The following is a 19,942-nucleotide window of genomic DNA, read 5'->3' on the forward strand; positions in this document are numbered from 1 at the left end:
AGGTCAATGGTGGCAATATATGCTATGTGCACAAATAAATAAAAAAAACAATTTTTAATCGGCCATAATGCTCTTGCATGTTTTTTTTGCACACTGCGTTTAACTAGTCAATGATATTTTTTATAAAAATGTATTCGAATGTATTTCTTCAGTGGTAACTGGAATTATACATAGATGCTACATAGTTAATTCAATAATAACAATACATGAGATATGTGGATTTTTTTTTTTGTTCTATTATCCAGTTGTCTCACGTGTGCTTACCGCTTTGCCTTTCTAAATCGAACAGCTTTTAAAATTATAAACAAAAGAAAAAAAATGTAAACACAAAATATTCTTTTATTTTTTTTTTTCACTGAAGACTACACTGTTGTAGCTCTAGAAGTTATCTACATTTGCATTTATTTACAGCTTTCTCTTTTTGTTCTTATTTACATGGTCAAATAATACAGTGTAAAGAAACACGATGTGTCGAGAATTATTATTTTTTTTTCAAAATGAATCCAAAACGTTTGAAAAAGTACAACGTTACAACACCACAGTTCTCAGTGTTGATTTTACAATGCAGTTCTCAGTGCTGATTTTACAATGCAGTTCTCAGTGCTGATTTTACAATGCAGTTCTCAGTGCTGATTTTACAATGCAGTTCACACAAAACCATTTTTTCATTGCACTTCCTTCACAAAATACAGAACTTAAGAAAAAGATGACAAAAACTTAAACAAAACAAAGTAAAAAAACAAATCTGTGTGAGTTCACTTGAATGGTATTTTTTGACACAATAGAAAACACACTGGTTACACAATTTACCTCAAATAAACCACTTAGTTTCCTTTCAGGCTCCATACTTAATTAAAGTGGCTTTATAAAAAAACAAAAAAAACAAAAAGCTTCTAGCAGCTTGTCCAAGCACTAAGATCGGTGTGAGTCTTGGCAGAGAGTTCGGTGATGTGGCCGATTGACAGGATGGACATTTCATTGACACACCCATGGGGGGGGGGGTTTCGAGCGCAGATGACATTGTATTTGTCTAAAACCACTGGCATGTTGGATGAAGCATGGGGCTCTAGAGTTTAATTACCCTACTGGGCTGTGTTTTGTGGACCCCTTCAGGAGAAAAGCAAAGGCTATGAAGGTGCTTGTGTCAGCATCATTTTACAAGTTTATTTGTACCCAACAGTCAATGTGTTAACAGTGTACTCTTACAAGTTAGCGTTTAATTTAGCAATATGGAACTTTTTTTTTAAACAACTTGCTTAGCAAGCTACAGAAAAATAAAAATATAGCACATTGCTAAAACTCACGCCACGTTTTCAGATTACGACCCTAAAAAGGGTGAAAGCGATTCTTTACACTTTTTGACAAATAAACCATTACATTTTTTTAAAATTCCCAAACATGTTCATACAGTACTTTATTTCACATGTGCTGGAAACACCCCTTAAATAATATTGTTCAAGTACAACATTTAGCATTGAAGGGACAATATTTCACATTTCTGAATTCACATTTATCATTATGCTGTATTGATATATATATATATATATAAAAAAACAACTTTGAATAAAATACCACTGGCTGTTCTTTCACATAGATTTCCTTTTTCACATCTATCACAGATTGACCCGAGACTTTTGATTATACTTGTGACCAAAAAAGATAAAAATAAAAGATTAGGGTAATTACAGCAACACTGAACTACAGTATGTATCTGTCCTGTGCTTGTCATTTCAGTCCTTGGCCTCAAACTAACCATTTAATTCACTAATTTAGTCACGTAGTGGCAAACTGAATTCATCTGGATTGTACAGCACGTTCAGTATACCAGAATGCAGAACTGCAATGACATTGCTGCCATGACAACCATGGTCCATCAATATGAGTACTTAGACCTATAACAATGATCAAGGCATACCACAGCTTTAGAAAATGTATTATGAAAAATTACAATAAGGTACAGAAGTAGATAGGTTCAGCTGGAACATGGACATAAGGACAGGAACAGCATAGGTGACCAGAAAAGTCTCTCTGGGATTTGAAATGGGATTTCAAGTATAAAACCAAGTAAGGAAATGAAAAGGCCTCCTCTTCTTGTCAGAAGCGTGAAAAAGCTGGAATGAAAAAAAAAAAACTCACCACAGACGTCGAGACAATAAAAAAAAAGTCACTCGTACACCTCAGTTCACCTCCTTCTCCTTCTTAAAGTATGAAGATGGCAACAAAAGAAATCGGCAACTGTATATTTTTTGTTAATAAAAGTACAACACAGTCAAATAAGTGGCCACGTAAACAGCTGTCTTTGGCAAGTAGTCCTCAATGCTGTCCTTTTTAAAATATGTTCTCCTTAAAAACCTCGGTTTTCATGTCACCTCCTGCCCATCTCGCTCTGTCTCATGAAATGAATGTTGTTCACACTGTCCGACAGCTCTGGGTACTGGTCCACTGAAATCACAAAGTAGCCATCATAGCCCTGGACTCTAGCGGCGCTCAGCAACTGCTGCTTCTCGCCATCTGTCCACGAGCGTGTCCCTTCCTCCCCCTCCCGCAGTCTCTGCTGCTCGCTTGCCCAAGCCTGGGCCACTGCCCGCTGCCTGGCCAGCTCAAGCACGCGGACTTTCTCCTCGTCCATGGTGGTCCCATAGCGGGTGTTTAAGCACAGAGCTCCATACTGGAGCAGGATGTCCGTGTATCGTCTAGTCCTGCCATTCAGCACTGTGTTGATCTGGGACACGGTCACGTTGACCCCGGTCTCCAGGGTCCTCCTGCCTCCTGTCATGCCGATGAGGGCGAGGTCGCCCTCGGGTGGCCCCAGCTTGACGAAGTAGTGGGTGTCAAGACCGTTGATGGTGAAGTGCAGGTCTTGCAGGTAGTAGGCCCCGTTGAGCACGGCCGCCATCCTCCGGCCATCCTCGTTGGCCAGGCTGATGATGTCAGTGGTGACGCGGCCCTCCTTGATGGCGAATTTGACCCCCTTGCCAAATAAAGAACCCCCAGAGGCGAAGCGGCTCGAGCCCTCGGGCTGGCGACACCCAGCACTGCTCGATCCGTAGATCTGCCCAAAGCGCTCCAGCTTGACAAAGGATTTCAACTGCTTCTGCACTTCACACTGCACTCCTAACACCGACTGCAAAAAACAAAGACAATCGGTTAGTTAATGTTCCTGATCTTTACAGACCATGACACAAAATATATCCTTACCCTTTGATTTCCAACCACGTATAATTACATTTTCATACTTCATTTTGATATAGAATAGTTTTGGAATACATTATTCATATTGCGAAACGCAGGCAGTGTTGTTTTATATACATATATATTCATATTTATCGTCCAAATAATTCTTACCATTTACAAAAACTTCTGCAAACAAACAAACAAGTAGTAGTGTATCGTCAGATAGACATAGTGTGAGATTAGGTTTAGGGTTACTAATTTAGGGAATGTGGTTGTATTTTGGTGTGTACATACAGTATGATCATTTGAGACAGCCCTTTTTTTGTATCCAAACCCAGACCTTAAAACCCTACATTTATATTACATTCACTTTTAGTGTATGAGCCAAATTCTAGAGAGTAAATGGTAACATCACAATGAGTTACCATCATATTAAATTCTGTTAGGTGTGACCTTTTTGAAAAGCCCCCCCCAAAAAACACTGACACAAAAAACACTCCTTTAACTGTAAACTAAATTAAACCCATGCTGCTTAATATAGACTTAAACTCAGTGGCTCAGCAGCAAACCTTTCTACTCCCCACATGGACTTTTATCAGTTGTTTCCACCTTTGTTGCTGCAATGTATTTGTGTTTAAAATAGCAGCAGGAAGTTTCAACTGCTTTTTTATGTGAGTCATGCTGTTTCATTAACACTTCAAACATTTAAATATTCACAATCTGACAATGCTGCAGAAGTGTATGAGTGTTGAATCACAAAGCTGAATCACAAAGTGTGCCCCAATTCTATTTTTAAAGCTTCCATCTAAATCTCCAACGCTAACAATGACCGTCTCACAAATTGGATCAATATAATTAAAATGCGTAAGACAGTGAAGGATTCTATGGGATCAGATACAATATGGGTGTTGACTTTCCCCCTTTAGCGTTACTTTGGTAAGAAGAAGCGTTCCAGATGCTTGAGTCTACACGAATCATAGCATTAATACAAATGATAGTTAACAGCTCTATCGCCATGCCATGAGTCATATCTTGATCTCCGATCTTGAGCTTCACCCTTTTAAAAGACAGGAGAACAATAAGCGAGTCTGCCACACAGTTTGTCTATCTCACTACCAAGGTCATGAAATGGAACACTGCATAACGTCTGTGATCAAAAAAACATTTAATCTCATGTGACATTTCATCTCGTCTCATTTTTGTGAGTTAAAGGAATTTGGCAGAGTGTGTGCTTTTCTTTGCAAATCCTTGTACGACATGATGTCACAAAGCACAGATTATTCATAAGTGTACATCTTGGTTGCAATGGACCAGTCTGGCCATTCTTTGTATATAAATGAGGCCTCTTGCCCTGAATATTGGTGTGGACCTTTAACATCACAAGGGGTGGCCAATCAGAATGCCAGCATGTCTTGTATTGTAGTGTCTTCAGGGATTTGTCACCAGAGGCCATTATCATCTAACTGCATTACTGTACACTGTCCAAACAGCAAAGTGGCTTATTTATTTGGCTAGTATGTTGTTGCCACTGTTTTCTTGTGGCCTGATGAACAACTTAAAAAGCCACCACATGAGGAGTGAGCCTTGAAAAATGATCCAGCGCCCAGGGTTAGGATTTCCACAATCCCTAGAGGGAATTCCTCCATTACAGCCGATGTCATCATGTGTTCTAATATTTCTTGACAGGCCACGCTTTCCCTGGGATGAGCTTCTATTTTAAAACCCTCAGAATAAGCTCACAGTATAACAGACGACACATCTGGAAACGCTGAGGCCAACACCACAGGGAAATGTTAGTTAAGACTGAACACAACCGTATTGACAAACCCTTTTGAGATGTTGCCTGTCATGTCATTGATGGGCCAAGTGGCAGTATGGAATAAAGGTATTTTTTTGTTTTGCTATAATAAACCGCAATACTTTACTGGCAAGCAGCGATGCTTGGTGTTGACCAGAAGGGTTAGCACTCTCCTCTTCATGGGAAGTGGGAGGTAGAAAGGGTTAGCAAATCAGGAGGAAATGACTTCCCCTTTAATGTGGAATACTTCTTACTGCGCATACCTTTCCTGTGATTGTTTTAACATAAAAATTAAATAAGCATGAATTATTTCCATTATAGTACACATACCCTCACTGGAGCTTATAGTGGGCACAGTGCAGAAAGCAACTGTATAATATGGAACATAATGAACATTACTATAAATAAATGTCATACTTCTTAATTACTAGACGTAATGTATTGTTAAGCATGTGTATTATGTTAATGCTATTTTTCGGAATGTCTGCACATATTGAACGCAACACGAATTGGACATGTGTTTATTATAAAATGAATCAGTTTGGAATTAATTAAAAAAAATCCTAAGAAACGAGTTTCTTTCTTTCTTTCTTTCTTTATTTATTTATTTATTTATTTTTATTAACGTTCATCAGTTTTCATTTAAGGCCAACTTATTTTTTGTAAAGTATAACATAAATACAGTCTGGAGAATTTCTGTTGGGTACTGGGTTACAGCACGTCAAAACGTGAGAAATAAATGCATTAAACCCTGGCCTACTGCAATCTGATGCCAGTTACAAGATGGATGATGCTGCATAAAGGTAAAAACTACAAACCGGTGTAAAAACTCAAAACATAGTACCAAAATCACTTCACTGGGCAAAGTATGATTGCACTTGTTTGTGCTCACTTAGCACCCCATAGTCCGGTACTACCAACCTTGGTCTTAACATTAGTGCCTTGCCCTGTGATCAAGATTGGGCCCTCAGAGTCTTCAGCACCTAACGCAGCTTAATACTGTAATACTATTTCATCAGCTAGCAGCTCCAAAGCTGCGGGATCTGCCACAGCAGCCCTCTTCACAAAACACTACAAGAAAATGAAAGACATCATCTTATATTCTGTTTGTACTTCAAGCCCTTTAATATTCCAAAGGCCAGCGACGACATGGTGTCCAATAACAGAGACCCCAACGAACAAACAATCCACTGCAAAACCTTTTCACTGGTAAGAAGATTGCTTGCTTGACGGGTATTGGATTTTAAATGCCATTAAGAGCACCAGGAGAGGGAAGAGAAGAGAGCTCATTTGACAAAACATCAGGTTAAAAGCACACCAGTGATCTCAAAATTACATTGCCAAATACCAATGAATTGGAATGCAATTAAATGCCTTACTTCTTGAATAGCAGGGGAGCTTATAATGCTATTGATGGGGGCGGGGGTGACAGTGGTGTTTTTAACATGAGTTATGACCAGGTTTGCTGCTCTGAAATGGCTGCAGGCCAGTTAATACTGAAAGATCATCGGGGGATTTTTATAAGATTCACGCACCTGCACAAAGAGGAAATATAGATTTTTATCGATCGTCCTTTTTTTTTTAATTTAAATTATTATTATTTTTTTAAAACTGAATATAAATTGCAAATACCAGGAATGTGATTGAATGCAATTTCAATTCGCCTTGTGTGTATGTGCTTTGAAGACGCTCTGCAGGATAATTACGGAAGCTCCCAACAGAGCACCAAAGGCGCTTTCTGGAGCAGAGATGTCCTCTGTGAGTTCTGATAAGGCTGCTCCCAAAGGAGCCCTGCAAAATAATGCATTTAGGAGGCATTCTTTTATTTGCCGTATTTTAATTCAGAACTGACTCCAGCTTGTTAAAGAGACACGACCCCACATACCGCCTACATCCTGAATGAAAGTACTTCAAAGTTGCCGTTGGATACTGGGGGAATGAAGCATTAATCAATAGGCAATAATGCCAACTAGAGGTGTGTGTGCCGGTATACCTTCCCTGCCAGGCTGCAGGCAGTGTTGGGGTATACAGTACATATGTTACAGCCATTATGTTTAACCAGGCATTTGAAGCATTTGGATGATACCTTTTAATAGGACCAGCTGAATATGTATATAAAGTATGCTATCTTTCGAGACCGCTCTTCTTTACATGGTAAAACTGAGGTAAAGAGAGTTCCACTTGAGGCTGAACTGACCTGTAAGATTAACTTTTTTTTGTCATTTGGTTAAATGCCTGGCTTGGCGAAATTCAGTCTTATGTTAGTTCAGGGCGTAATCTTTTGGTGGACAACAAAACAGAATATCAGTAGACTGAGATAACAGCCTATTCTTTAGTTTTGGTTTGTCTGGTTAATATAATATCTCAAAGGCACTGTATTAGGGACGGTGCTTTTAAATATACAAAAATAGGTTTCCAGAAATAAAAATGATTGCTGGTACCCAAAATATGCAGAAATGCAGAGTTAATTTGTGTCCAAAGGTAGTTACTACTTGTTTAATTCAATTTAACGAATAGCATACAATTAAATATGGGTGGCTTGGCATATCTCTATTTAAAACAATACCCCCACTGTGCATATAAAATTGAGACCAATAGTATAATACATCACTGAGAGCAGTCACACTTATAAAACATCTGTCTCTTAGTCACTGTGCTGATTATGTTATCCGTATCCCATAACTCATTCCCTTTCAGGTCATCATCTTCACTGGGGTGGCTCGACAGGTCTGTAAATCCAATACAGCCCATTTCTGAGGGTAGTCGTGGGGGTGGACAGGTCAACCTATACCTTACAGCCACTGCATGGGACACTGCAGTTCAACCCCAGCAAGACATAAGATCACAATCTGTTGAATTATTCAAAACGCATCGAGGCGACTTAAAGGCTAGGTCATTTTAGGATCCCATTACGCACATACAAGTGGTTGGTTGACAGATGGAATACAAAAAAAAAAAAAAAAAGTAAAATCAATATGTGGCTGCAAATAAAATACTGTATGTGTTCTCAGTTTAAGACATTTCCATTAAAGGTAGAGACAGCAGTTAGAACATTTCAGTAATGCCTTTCAGTAGTGGCATCACTTCTCCTGCCAGTCTGTCAAGCAGGCTTTTAATTTTCACTAATAAAGATGGAGGAGTACAGGCGGGCCTACTGATTACCTTGCTGCTGTCCCACTCTTGGGTCTTCATCTGAGTGTTGATGAGCTCATAGGATGGTTCCATGGCGTTGGTGTCTGGTTTGGGATACCCAGGGATGACATTGTAGAGCTGGAATCCAAATGTGAGCAGCCAGCTGTTTACATCTGAGGGTGAGGGAGAGACATAATAACATGTGTGTCAGTCAGTATAAAAACATATCTATAAATAAATGTCTATAGAAAATGTAAAAATGTTATTTTACATTGACAGTTTTACAAGGGAAACTCAGACTTTTGAAAACAATGAAGCACGTTTTAAAATATTATAAGCAGTGGTGTCCATAATGTCAACACAATGTCCATTATTTTTTTACATGCTGCTTGAAGTCACTCAATTATAAAAAGAAATTGTCTGTATAATTCAGCTTTGTGCAAAACAACCATGTGTAAATAAGACCACTAAATACATACTGTACAGTATCAGGGTGGATCATTTTAATGAGTCTCCCTCCTACCCTTCCTCTCCAAAACCCTCGAGCGGACTGTACACCGCCAGCTCTCTGCTTTCCTGTCCAACCACTCTCTGCTTGACCCTCTCCAATCTGGCTTCCGCTCTGCTCACTCCACTGAAACCGCCCTCCTGTCTGTCACCAACTCACTTAAATGTGCCCGAGCTGCCTCTCTCTCCTCTGTCCTAATTCTCCTCGACCTCTCTGCTGCCTTTGACACTGTTGATCACTCTATTCTACTATCATCTCTTGCTGACCTGGGGATCTCTGGCACTGCTCTGGCCTGGTTCTCCTCCTACCTCTCCAACCGCACTTACCAGGTAACCTGGCGTGGAGCAACCTCCACACCTCACCCTCTCTTAACTGGAGTCCCCCAAGGGTCAGTCCTGGGTCCTCTCCTGTTCTCTCTCTACACCCGCTCCCTGGGCCCCCTCATCGCATCCTATGGTTTCTCATACCATTTCTATGCTGATGATGCTCAGATTTTCCTCTCCTTCCCCACCTCTGACTCCACCATCTCCTCCCGTATCTCTACCTGTCTGTCTGCTATTTCCTCCTGGATGCACTCGCATCACCTCAAACTCAACCTCTCTAAATCTGACCTCCTTTTCTTTCCCTCCTCCTCCCCCTCCTCTGATCTCTCTATCTCTGTTCCTCTGGAATCTACCACACTCTCTCCCTCTTCCTCAGCTAAGAACCTTGGAGTCACCCTGGACCCCTGCCTCTCTTATTCCCAGCACATCTCCACTCTGGCACGCACTTGCCGATTCTTCCTGAGCAACATCCGAAGAATCCGACCCTTCCTCCCCAACTATGCTACCCAGCTCCTGGTCCAGGCCCTGGTACTCTCCCGCCTAGACTACTGCAACTCCCTCCTGGCTGGCCTCCCTGCGTCCGCCACCCGTCCGCTCCAGCTCATCCAGAACTCTGCTGCCCGCCTGGTGTTCTCTCTGCCTCGCTTCGCCCACGCTACTCCACTACTCCGCTCGCTCCACTGGCTCCCGATCACCGCTCGCATCCAGTTCAAGACTCTTGTACTAGCCTACAGATGCCTTGACCAGTCTGCACCCAGCTACCTCCAGACCCTCATCTCTCCCTACACCCCCACTCGACCTCTCCGCTCCGCCTGCACTAGAAGACTAGCTCTACCACCGCTACGCTCCCCTGCCTCCAAAGCCCGCTCCTTCTCCACCCTTGCTCCGCAGTGGTGGAATGACCTTCCTACAGATGTCAGGACTGCCCAGTCCCTGACCACATTCCGGCGCCTCCTTAAGACCCACCTCTTCAAAGAGCACCTGTAGAACTCCTCTGTTTGTATCCTGGGACACTATCACCCTTCATGTAAATGTGCTTTATTTTGCTCTTATCAAGCCCCCTATTTTACTGCATTTAATCCTGTACTTCAGAATACTGTAATCTGCCAAGTTTTTAACCTGTAGTACTCTGTATTTAATCACATCCTGATGTAACTATCACTATTTAATCATATCCTGATGTAACTATCACTATTACCTGCTGTATTATTGAATTGTGGTTTGTCAAACTTGTACTTTGCTTGAACAAAAGTTATTGTATTTCTTGCTCTTATTGTATTACTTGTATTGTAACGCTTGAAATGTTTTTGCTTACGATTGTAAGTCGCCCTGGATAAGGGCGTCTGCTAAGAAATAAATAATAATAATAATAATAATAATTACCAATCAACTCTGAAACTGGGTAAACAGGATTACCCAGCCTACTTTATTTTTAGACTTCCTATCTGTTCATTTGTATGAATGTCATGCTTCCTTTTGTTATTCAAATAAAGTAGTTTTTTTATTTTCATGTGCCATTTTCTTGCATTGGAGACATGTGGCTGGACAGCGCGCTTATTTTACCTTTCAAAGATATCATGTTACCAGGAAAAGAGCATACCTAATGAATAACAGGCATCTACAAAACAATAAGGTAATGTTGTCAGAAGCAAGACACATAATGGAACTGGGAAGAGGACAGAAAATGTATAAACCTTTCCTGTGATTTATTAGATACAAATACGCATGATATAGACACTGACCTTTCTCTCTTTGCAATAACTTTGAAAAAGAAAAGTTTTGAATTTACATCTGAAACGCAAAAGGAAAAACAGCACATACAGTTTGGTGGACCCTGTTGCAAGACTGCAGACAAATGCAAGCAAGTCTTTCATTATTCTAAACAGTGATATTCTGTCTATCCAAACTACCCATGGATAAGAAAACATATATGAGCTCATATTTTCCATAGGTTTAAATGTCCAGCAAATGGCAATGATGTACATTATTAGCATTATATGCAGAATGCCCTTTGGTCAGGTGGTTTAGAGTCAAGGAAAAAATGCCCTTCATTATTTAAATGAATCTCTAACCAGTGTGTTTGCCTCACACAGAAAATCATGGCATTGTATGTTCGATATATGATGCTCATATATCTATTATTAGCCAGTGGGTAGGTGTTTTTCTGTGTTTTTTCAATGTTTTCTTCTAGAAATCTGTAATTGTGCTTGTTTTGTTTCTCCAGCATTACAAAGTCGTTTACACATTTTCAAAACAATCCATGTCATTCATTCATGTTATTCCAGTGTTGCAGAAACAAACACCTCAACTAACATGTTTCCGTGCACAGAAATGTGTAAAAACAGGAAGAGTGTTGCAAGCTCTTTGACATTATTGTACTAAAAAGTCTGAAGTGATTCATATGTGTAGCAACTGCACCATCAACACTCTCAATATCAAAAGGGAATTGTGATAGAGGCCTTTAAAAATCATCCATTTTCCTCATGTCCCTGGGCCCCCATCTACCACGTCTTGTTGCTTTCAGCAAATTGTTATCGGTTTTGTTTTGATGATTCACTTCGAAGGTAGGAACGGCTCTGCATTCAGACTCCCAATTCAAGCACAATAAGAAATCACACATTTTAAGACACCCTCCAATAAACAGCTTTTTAAAAGCAGGCTTTTTTTTGTTGTATCTAAGTTATTCACCACAGGATGTGAACAATTACTGTGACAACAAGAACTGCAATTGTTGGCAGTATCTTTTTTTTTGTGGTTTACCTGCCAAAAATGAAGGTATTTATTTTTGAGACAATAAGGAAGCGAGCTTAATGCAGGGAGATGGAACAGAAATGCCAGTTCCATCAATCACATTTTAGAAAGCCAATTGGTACAGTGCAATGCTTCGGATCACAGCAACTAAAAGCCTGTTTAACAAGGCTGCCTGCATCGGTGGTGGTGAGCAGAGCTTTTGAATGCAGTACTGTTCTTGCTTACTGTAGCTTGTTGTAAATAAATTCAGATCCTTTGCATAAATGGAATATAGTGTATTGTGAAACACCACCAAATTCACAATGCAGCCACTCTGCCTACCAAGTTGGTTGGTATGAATATATTGCCTACCTTTTCTTGTTAAGAATGATCAGATATGCTCATTTAAACATGAACTGTTAAATATTACCGTATCTGACCCTATGGCCTGGAACATGGAACAAAACCTCATTGGGCAGTAACCCCTCCATTAAATACAAACCTCTGCTCCGATACATTGAGTGTAACAACCCTGCATATGATGCAGCGTGAAATTGTTTCTTGTCTAAAACTAGAACGTATTTATGCTATTAAAATATAGAGTCATTGTTATCAATATAATGCTGAATTACCTGTCATGTAGCACTTCGTTTCCTGGGAGTTGCTGATAGGGTTGTTGTTTTTGAACATGTACAAGTTGAATGGCATGACATTGTTCTTGTTGCTGTTGAGACGTCTCCAGATTCCGTGATCGGGGGTGGTCCAGCGTCCTGCAAGCACGTCATAATCCCGCTTGCCCATATGCACCAGCTTGGTGAGTGGCTCATACAGACCTCCTTGATAGCCAATGATCAGCTGGAAACTGGGATTGGTGTCCATGTAGACTTCTCCATAGGCTGTGTGGAGGATCTGTTTAATCATCAGACCAGTCCCACTGAAAACTGCCAGCGGGGTGCCGATATTATCACAAGCCACATAGAACTCATCTCCACTGCTGAGCTCCATAGCGAACAAGTGACCCTGAAGATCATAGTAGAGGGAGGTTATCTCCGAACTGGAATGGTTGTACATGTGGGTAACTCGAGTGGGGCTGGAAAGATCTGCGTAAAAATACTGCAAGTGGTGTCCGTGACTGGTTTTGCTGGACACCCTCCTGCCTAGGCCGTCATAGCGGTACTTGATGTTCCAGCCACTGACCTTGTTGTAGGCTCTGACCAAAAAGCTGGCGGAGTTGTATTCAAAGAAATCATTGCCTCTTTGCCTCAGGAAGCCATCCTCATCCATCCTATACTGGATATCGCCAAGCCTGATAATCCGGTCCCTCAAGTCGTAGCGGAGTGGCGTCAAGCGGGCACTGCTGCCAGGGCTCAGCAAGTGCAGATTCCCATTCAAGTCGTAGCTGTAACGCCACAGCGGTTTATCGTTCAAAGACACCGTCTGTAATTGTCCGTCGGCATCGTACTCATAGGAGTAGCGAGTCGTGTTTGCATAAGGGCCAACTTTCAACTCCTTCCCAACCACCCTGCCCATGTTATCATACTGCACCATCATCCAGTACATGAGAGACCTAAAGATCTCATACTGGACCTCTTTCACTCTGCCATAGGCATCGAAATGCTTTGTGTGTGTCATTACAGCAGTGGTGATGATCTGGTTGATGTCGTAGTAGATGACGCCAAATTTTCCGAACTGCTCCGACTTCCCAGACACGTCATCGTACCTGTAAAGGTCGATGGGCAGTGGCGTTTCGTTGATAACCGCCTGCATGCTGGTCACCCTGAAGCTGTTGTCGTAGTTGTAATCGAAGCGAGCGTTGACCATGCCTTCCTCACTGAAGCGGAAAATCTGCCTGTCGATAAGTGGGCCAATCTGCCGGTAGCGTATGGTGCAGGTGAACCCCTCGCTCTGCAAATTCACGGTCTTCAGCATTCCTGCTGCTTCGTCGTAGGCGAAGGCGACTTTAGTGGTGTCATAAAGGATCTCTGAAAGCTTTGTGAGCTTCCCGTACTTGTAAATCACTCTTCGGCCAGTAACAAGGTAAGCGGTTTGAAGCAGCTGTCCATCTTCATTGAAGTCCTGAACCACTGAGGCGTTGCCCTCAGGAGGCCAGTAAATGTTCCTGTAATAGCCAATCGAGCGGATGGTTTCTAATGTCTGCCGAGCCACGTTGGGCATGGTGACGGAGGACAAGCGATCATTGTTATCAAATTCGAAAATGTACTGTCTCTGGCTGTAGAGGAGGAGCACCATGGACTGTGGGGGAAACAAAGAGGGGAAACAACTTATTTTTGCAGTTAAACAGACACACAGGTAATGTGCATGAATTGGAAATGTACAAGGTAACACACAGTTCTAATTAATAAATATACCACATATATATAAATGCATATTTGCCCCAACATGTGCCCGAGTCAGTTAAAAGACATCTACTTGAAAAAATATATAAAATCTTTTATGACATTGTAACAGTGCAAACAATAGTCACCACAGAATCAAAGGGGCTTTTTTAAAAAAGAAAATGAAAGAAAAACATACCACTTTTCATTGTAATGTAGGAAAATACACCAGTTACCCAAAGCTAAAAGCCTGACCTTGTCCTCTGCTGTTGACTCAGTGACACAACAGCTATTATTGTCTTTCTATAAGGCTTGTTTGACCTCAGTAGTATGGGAGCGTCTAATGTTTTACCAGAGCAGTGCCCTGGTGGAGATAACTTGACTAAAACCCATTATTATGAAAAGACAAGGAGTTCAAAATCACAAGCTAGCACATCATGGTGCCTGCAATACTAAGCACGGTGAAGACTGTTCTGTGATCCGTCAATGACAGTGAGAGGTAAGCTGCTCGCACTTACAAAAACAGAAACCTGCAAAGTTAATGCTTAAAGGGCTAACTGACAGCAACCTTCCTCTTGAGCCACCCAGTGGGATCAAAGAGGGATTTTTGACTTTCACTATATAGCTGTATATACTAAGTGGGTGCCATTTATCTTACAAACACAAGGCATTGTCTCCTTTAGCTCAATTTATTTTCTTTTAATGGGAGAAATGTTTGTCAATGATGAAACCTGCGTATAATTTTTCAAGTTCCATGTAAGACATATTAAAATAAACATTACATGATCAATAAATCAGCACAATTGATGACACCTGAAACCTGGAAGAAACCCATTCAGTACTTCTGTTTGGTGAAGCCGGTTAGTGAATACCATACCTTCTCCAGGTAGGTGTAGCTCCAGGACTTGCCATCAGCAAAGATCTGAGACCCAATCCTGCCGGACTGGTCGTACTCCATGCGCACAGACATGGTGCCCCTCTGGATGCCAGCGACGTGGCCCTTGGAGGAATAGGTAACGTTCACACCGTTCAGCCTGCTGCTAGGAGACCAAAGAGTGGGCCGCCCGGCCTGGTCATAGTGAATTCGGAGGGTGAACTTCCGATGGTCATCGTAGATCTTCTCGGTCCTGGTAATGCGATCGAAATCCAACGATAACAGGTTCCTGTTATGGACCTGTTATGGTAAAAACAACAAATCAGGATAGGTTTTTGCAAACTATATTTTTGTATGATGTACCATGGGACAGTGTGAAATACATATTGTTTTGTTTTTTTGTTTTCTTGACAATATACACATAAAACCAATAACAAACATTCATACATCAACCCAGCTCCACCTGCTGGCCAAATACTGAAATGGCGTTTTTCTTTCATAAAAGGATTGCTTAAAAGTGAAAGTATATTTTCTATACACACTGTACAGCAATATTCTAGAAATTCATATTCTGTCTATTGTATAGCAACATTACTGGCTTGCTGTCTTAGGAAAACCAAACAAAATCCTGCAGCTTATCAGTAGCCTTTCGATGAAATGTCATTTCCCATAATACATTACAACATTGTGCTATTGTCCTAAATGGAAAGAAAAAAATCAATACTGCACATGGAGTCTCTGGCTATAAAACATGGTTCTATTGGAAATGCCTGTCATGTGGTTAGTATGCGCTACCGTTCCACAGCAGTACACTGCAGTCCAAATGCTAGTTGTGATTACTGCCACAGAGTGCTTTTTAGAAAGTGGCCATCCCTTGGGCTGGGAAGAGTTTGAAGGAATTGTCAGTTATTAGACAGATTTGGTTTCCAATCAATATCCCACTCCCCGAACAGACAGAGACGATCTTTACCAGACTGAAGCAGGAATGAAAAACAAAATAGGATGTGTTGATGATGATGGGAATGCAGGTTTGCAAAATCCTTGTAGAAAAATCTGAACACAAAATGCATATTAAGTACTACAGGTATCACAGCTAAAGTATTTAACAGAGCAAGGAGGCACATAGAGAATACAGAACGGAGCACACATATTACAATTTTAAATGTTGTAGCCCCTTTTAAAGCTTATGAATTAACTTGTGTACATTGTTATACACATACTCTGTATTTATTCTGTATAGGTCAGGATATAGCATACCAGGGTCTGATTTGGAAGACTCTCTGATTGATTATGCAATAGTGCCCTAAAACCTTTTAAAACCTCCACAATGGCTGAATCACACTTTGCTGTAAGGTTTTTTTTTTTAAATCCTGGGTTTGTCTGGAATTCATTGTAATCTATTATTGATATTGCCCTTTTTATTTTTGCCAGCTGGCAAAGTCACAATTCTGAGGGACTGACAGAGCAATTACAAAACAGTATGTTCCAGAGCATGGGTGCACAGGAAGAAACATCAAAAGAGCCCTACATTTTTAATCATTGCATGGAATGATTCCTTCACAGGCCAACTTGTAAAGGGAGCCATACACTCAGGAGAGATATGCCAAATAGATTTTTTTGGGGTTAACACACAGATGTTAACATTTGCACTGGGTGTAGGCAGAGAAAAAGACCCTGGTCTTCCACATATCACTACAAATACCTTGCTAATACAACTCACACTTCAACCTCAGGGTACTGGTTTTATCCGGCTTGCAGAATGAATTCAAACTTTAACCACTAGGCTCTCAGATCGCTTTGTGAAAAGAGGAGGCATGTTTACATGAAACCTAATGACGCCTCCTCACACTGTCTTTGTGCTGCTTAAACAAATCCTGAACTGGAACAAAGACAGCAGGGGGAAATGCCTGTGAGGTGACAGAAAAAAAAATAAAATAAAACAAGCAACACAGAACCTCAGGCTTCAATGCGAGTTCTGTTTAATTTAAAATGTGTATACAGCAAAAAAAAAAAAAAGCATTGAGCCTGTCCTCCTCTCTATCTACCAACTTCTCTCTCTTTCGTCACCTCTTCTCGTCTCATCCAGAAGCACACTGAATTATCACAAGGATCAAACAGGAAAAGAATGAGGACAGGAGTGACAGAGTGAGTGTGGTGGAATACAAGACTGATCAAAGACCCTGCTTCCCTGAAAATATCTGAAGATGTTAATACCGCAAACATTTACAGTGTTGTTCCAGTAACAAAAAAACAAAAAAACATTAACTCTCTTTATCCTGCGGTTGTGCTGACTTTATCAGGAACATGACTCAGTGACTTCCATTTTACGTATACAGGTTTAAATCACTACTTAATGTAAGGCAGTTTTTCAGTAGTAAAAGTAGGATTTATGTCCTTGGTTAGAAGAATGCAGTGACCAATTATCTATAAATGATTCATGTATTTATATTTTATTCACTAGTCTACACCTTTTTAATGACACTTGTTTTAAATAAGCTTTGTCATTTAAAAAAAAAAAAAATTGTTCAGTGTCTTTGCTTGAATGTATGGCTTCAAAATTTAAATGTGTTCGCCACATTCGCAAGATCAGCGTATTAAAATCCAACTTTGTACATTTTTTCACTTAAACTATTTATCAGTTAAACTTTGTGCCTCTTCTTTGTTGGACTGGTAATTGAAACAAACTAAAACCCTTGTAATCTGTAATCCTCATTGGTCTTTCTCTTTAATGAGCAACTTGGTACGGTTCTCAAATATCACAGCTCTGGGACAAATGGATTCTTCTTGTTTAGATTTACTTTTTTGTATGTTTTTTTCTGTTTCAGTGACATGCTAGTGACCTCAAAACAGCCACAGGGAAGCAGCTATTTCTAGGGTAACTGAGATGCAACATTTTGTTTCCAGTTTGGGTGCTGGCGAAGGGACACAAACGGGTCAAGTGACATGCACCCCCAAGGTCATCCTGTGAGTGAATGGTTGAGCTGGTATTCCTGGCTCTTAGCCCTTTGCTCAAACAATTAGGCTGCCCCCACATCCAATTGCACCCTTGGGGGTTTTATCTATTGAAATGCATTAGAAGCTTTTACTTTTAAAGATGAGAAGGGTGTTAAAATGAACAGCCTCATTGACGACGAATGACAGACACTCTGGCACCTCACAATGAGCAACCAAAGACTACAAACGCTGCGACGGGTCAGCAAGCTTTTAGCTATTGAGTACATCATCCTTTCAACAATCACAATGTGGCTCGTGTGCCTCTTTTAAAATGATGTTTAAATCTGTAACATAGGCCTCACAAAATAGAAGCTCTTGTGTTGTATTTATATAATGGTTTATAGAATGGTTTAGGTTCGGTCCTCTAAATTGTATTATATTTGTCTCATTGGAACAAGTAAATCCATACCTTTGGGTCCCTTTCAGTTACTAGGGCAGCTTTTATGGTGCCGGTGCCCTATTGCATTGTTTCTGCTTGTGCAATATGGTCTGTAAAGGGCTTTGCAATGACACTGCAGAAAAAGCGTGTGCACTCTTTGGTACAGTGCTGTAGATTCTGTAAAACATATCTTTCCCTTTAACGTTCTTGCAATGTAAAAGCTTGCAACGCCCAGACATTGCGAGGTACTGCGTGGCATGAAAAGAATCCCACTGGTTTTGCATTTGATTTGATCGTACGGTGTTGTAACTCACCCTGAGCCTGCGTCCGAACACAGTGACCTGGCCCCGGGCCTGCTCTTTCCGCTGCCTCCACTCCACCAGGTTGAGCCCGTTATCGATGGGCAGGGTCACGTTCCTCTTGCCCACGGTGGGGTTCACCGTGCCAGCTAGCAAGTGAGGCTCCGTGTGCAGGGACACCTCCATACCGTTGGCCAGAACCAACCGCAATGAGCCATCCAAGCCAATGTAGTAGCTGTTTCGGACTTGATCTGAGAATGAGAATTAAGAGCCGTTGTTATATATGCAAGTGTGAAGTCACTTCAAAAACAAGCTAGTGTGAAATAGCTTCACAATACTCATTGCTTTCAAAAGAAAACATGATAAACCATAATCAAACTATGATATTCCTGACATAGTTACCCATTTAGAATTTTTTGAAACAGTGCAAACCACAGACCACAGACAGTCACCCTGTGACTCCTACAGTATGACTGACATTCGAATCATATGTTTTTACCTGGAGCTCTGAAGCAACACGTAATCTTGTTGTACTGCTATGGCCGAAGGTTTTGCATCACCCTATAGAATTAACATATTTTGCTTCACAAAGTCAAAAGAAACCTGCTGTAGTTTTCGATAAACGAAAAACTGACAAAAATTCACAACTGTGACATTTCAAAATCTAACATGAAATACTGTACTAGTATTATGACTTTGGCTATCATTTTGTAGTTTCTTTGATTAATTGTGTTCATATAGTTTTTTTTTTTTTTAAACGATGTCTCAATCCTAAATTTCTACCTGTACACATTGTTGTAAAATCTCTCTCTAAAAAAAAATGAAAACGAAGTCGCTCTACTGACTCTGACAGCAACGTTATCATAATCCAATGTCTAATGCCATGGAACTAAGACAGGATATAGGCATTTACTCCTATTCTCTTTGTAAACCCCCAAAACACAGGTGAATCAGTGGATGTGTATAAATGGGAGTGGAGTACTCGAGGTCTATTGTTTCTTAATCTTTTTCTGAATACCACATTTATCAACGTCAGTCTACAAGCCTCCTGTCAAAAAAAAATGAGAGCAACCCTTGCTAAAAATGACCCTCATTAAACTCCATTGTGAGTTAATGAGCCCTCGGGGAGGCGAATAATTATTTGATTGCATGAAAAAAAAGGTCTTTGTGTTTTAACTCAGGTTGTATTTAATGCACTGATCTCGCAGAAACCTATTGTCAGATAAACCTTTTTTTTTAAATCCAAATCTTTGGCTGGTGCAGGTTAAGCACAATTCCATGTTAACAAATTATAAAGCAATGTAATGGGGGTGAAACAATAAAAAAAGGGTACAATCATCTTGACAATTTGTTCACAAGTCGAACAAAGGAAAAAATAAAGTCTAAGAAATGCTT

The 19,942-nt window shown here is 40.6% G+C and overlaps 1 protein-coding gene across 17 annotated transcripts in view; it reads right to left on the reverse strand.

Annotated features, from left to right (window-relative positions):
* Nucleotides 1-498: 498 nt before the first annotated feature.
* LOC131738039 (teneurin-4) overlaps nt 499-19,942 on the reverse strand; it is a 187,817-nt gene continuing 168,373 nt past the window's right edge. For all 17 annotated transcript variants that reach the window (XM_059030986.1, XM_059030975.1, XM_059030980.1 and 14 more), the window contains 5 exons: nt 18,563-18,798; nt 14,879-15,175; nt 12,298-13,918; nt 8,135-8,277; nt 499-3,124 (listed from right to left, as the gene is read on the reverse strand). In XM_059030986.1, coding sequence (XP_058886969.1) covers nt 2,366-3,124; nt 8,135-8,277; nt 12,298-13,918; nt 14,879-15,175; nt 18,563-18,798 — 3,056 coding nt within the window. In that variant the 3' untranslated portion in view covers nt 499-2,365. The remainder of the gene's footprint in view (nt 3,125-8,134; nt 8,278-12,297; nt 13,919-14,878; nt 15,176-18,562; nt 18,799-19,942) is intronic.

This window comes from Acipenser ruthenus, chromosome 9 (genome assembly GCF_902713425.1).
Source record: "Acipenser ruthenus chromosome 9, fAciRut3.2 maternal haplotype, whole genome shotgun sequence".
Taxonomy (NCBI): Eukaryota; Metazoa; Chordata; class Actinopteri; order Acipenseriformes; family Acipenseridae; genus Acipenser; species Acipenser ruthenus.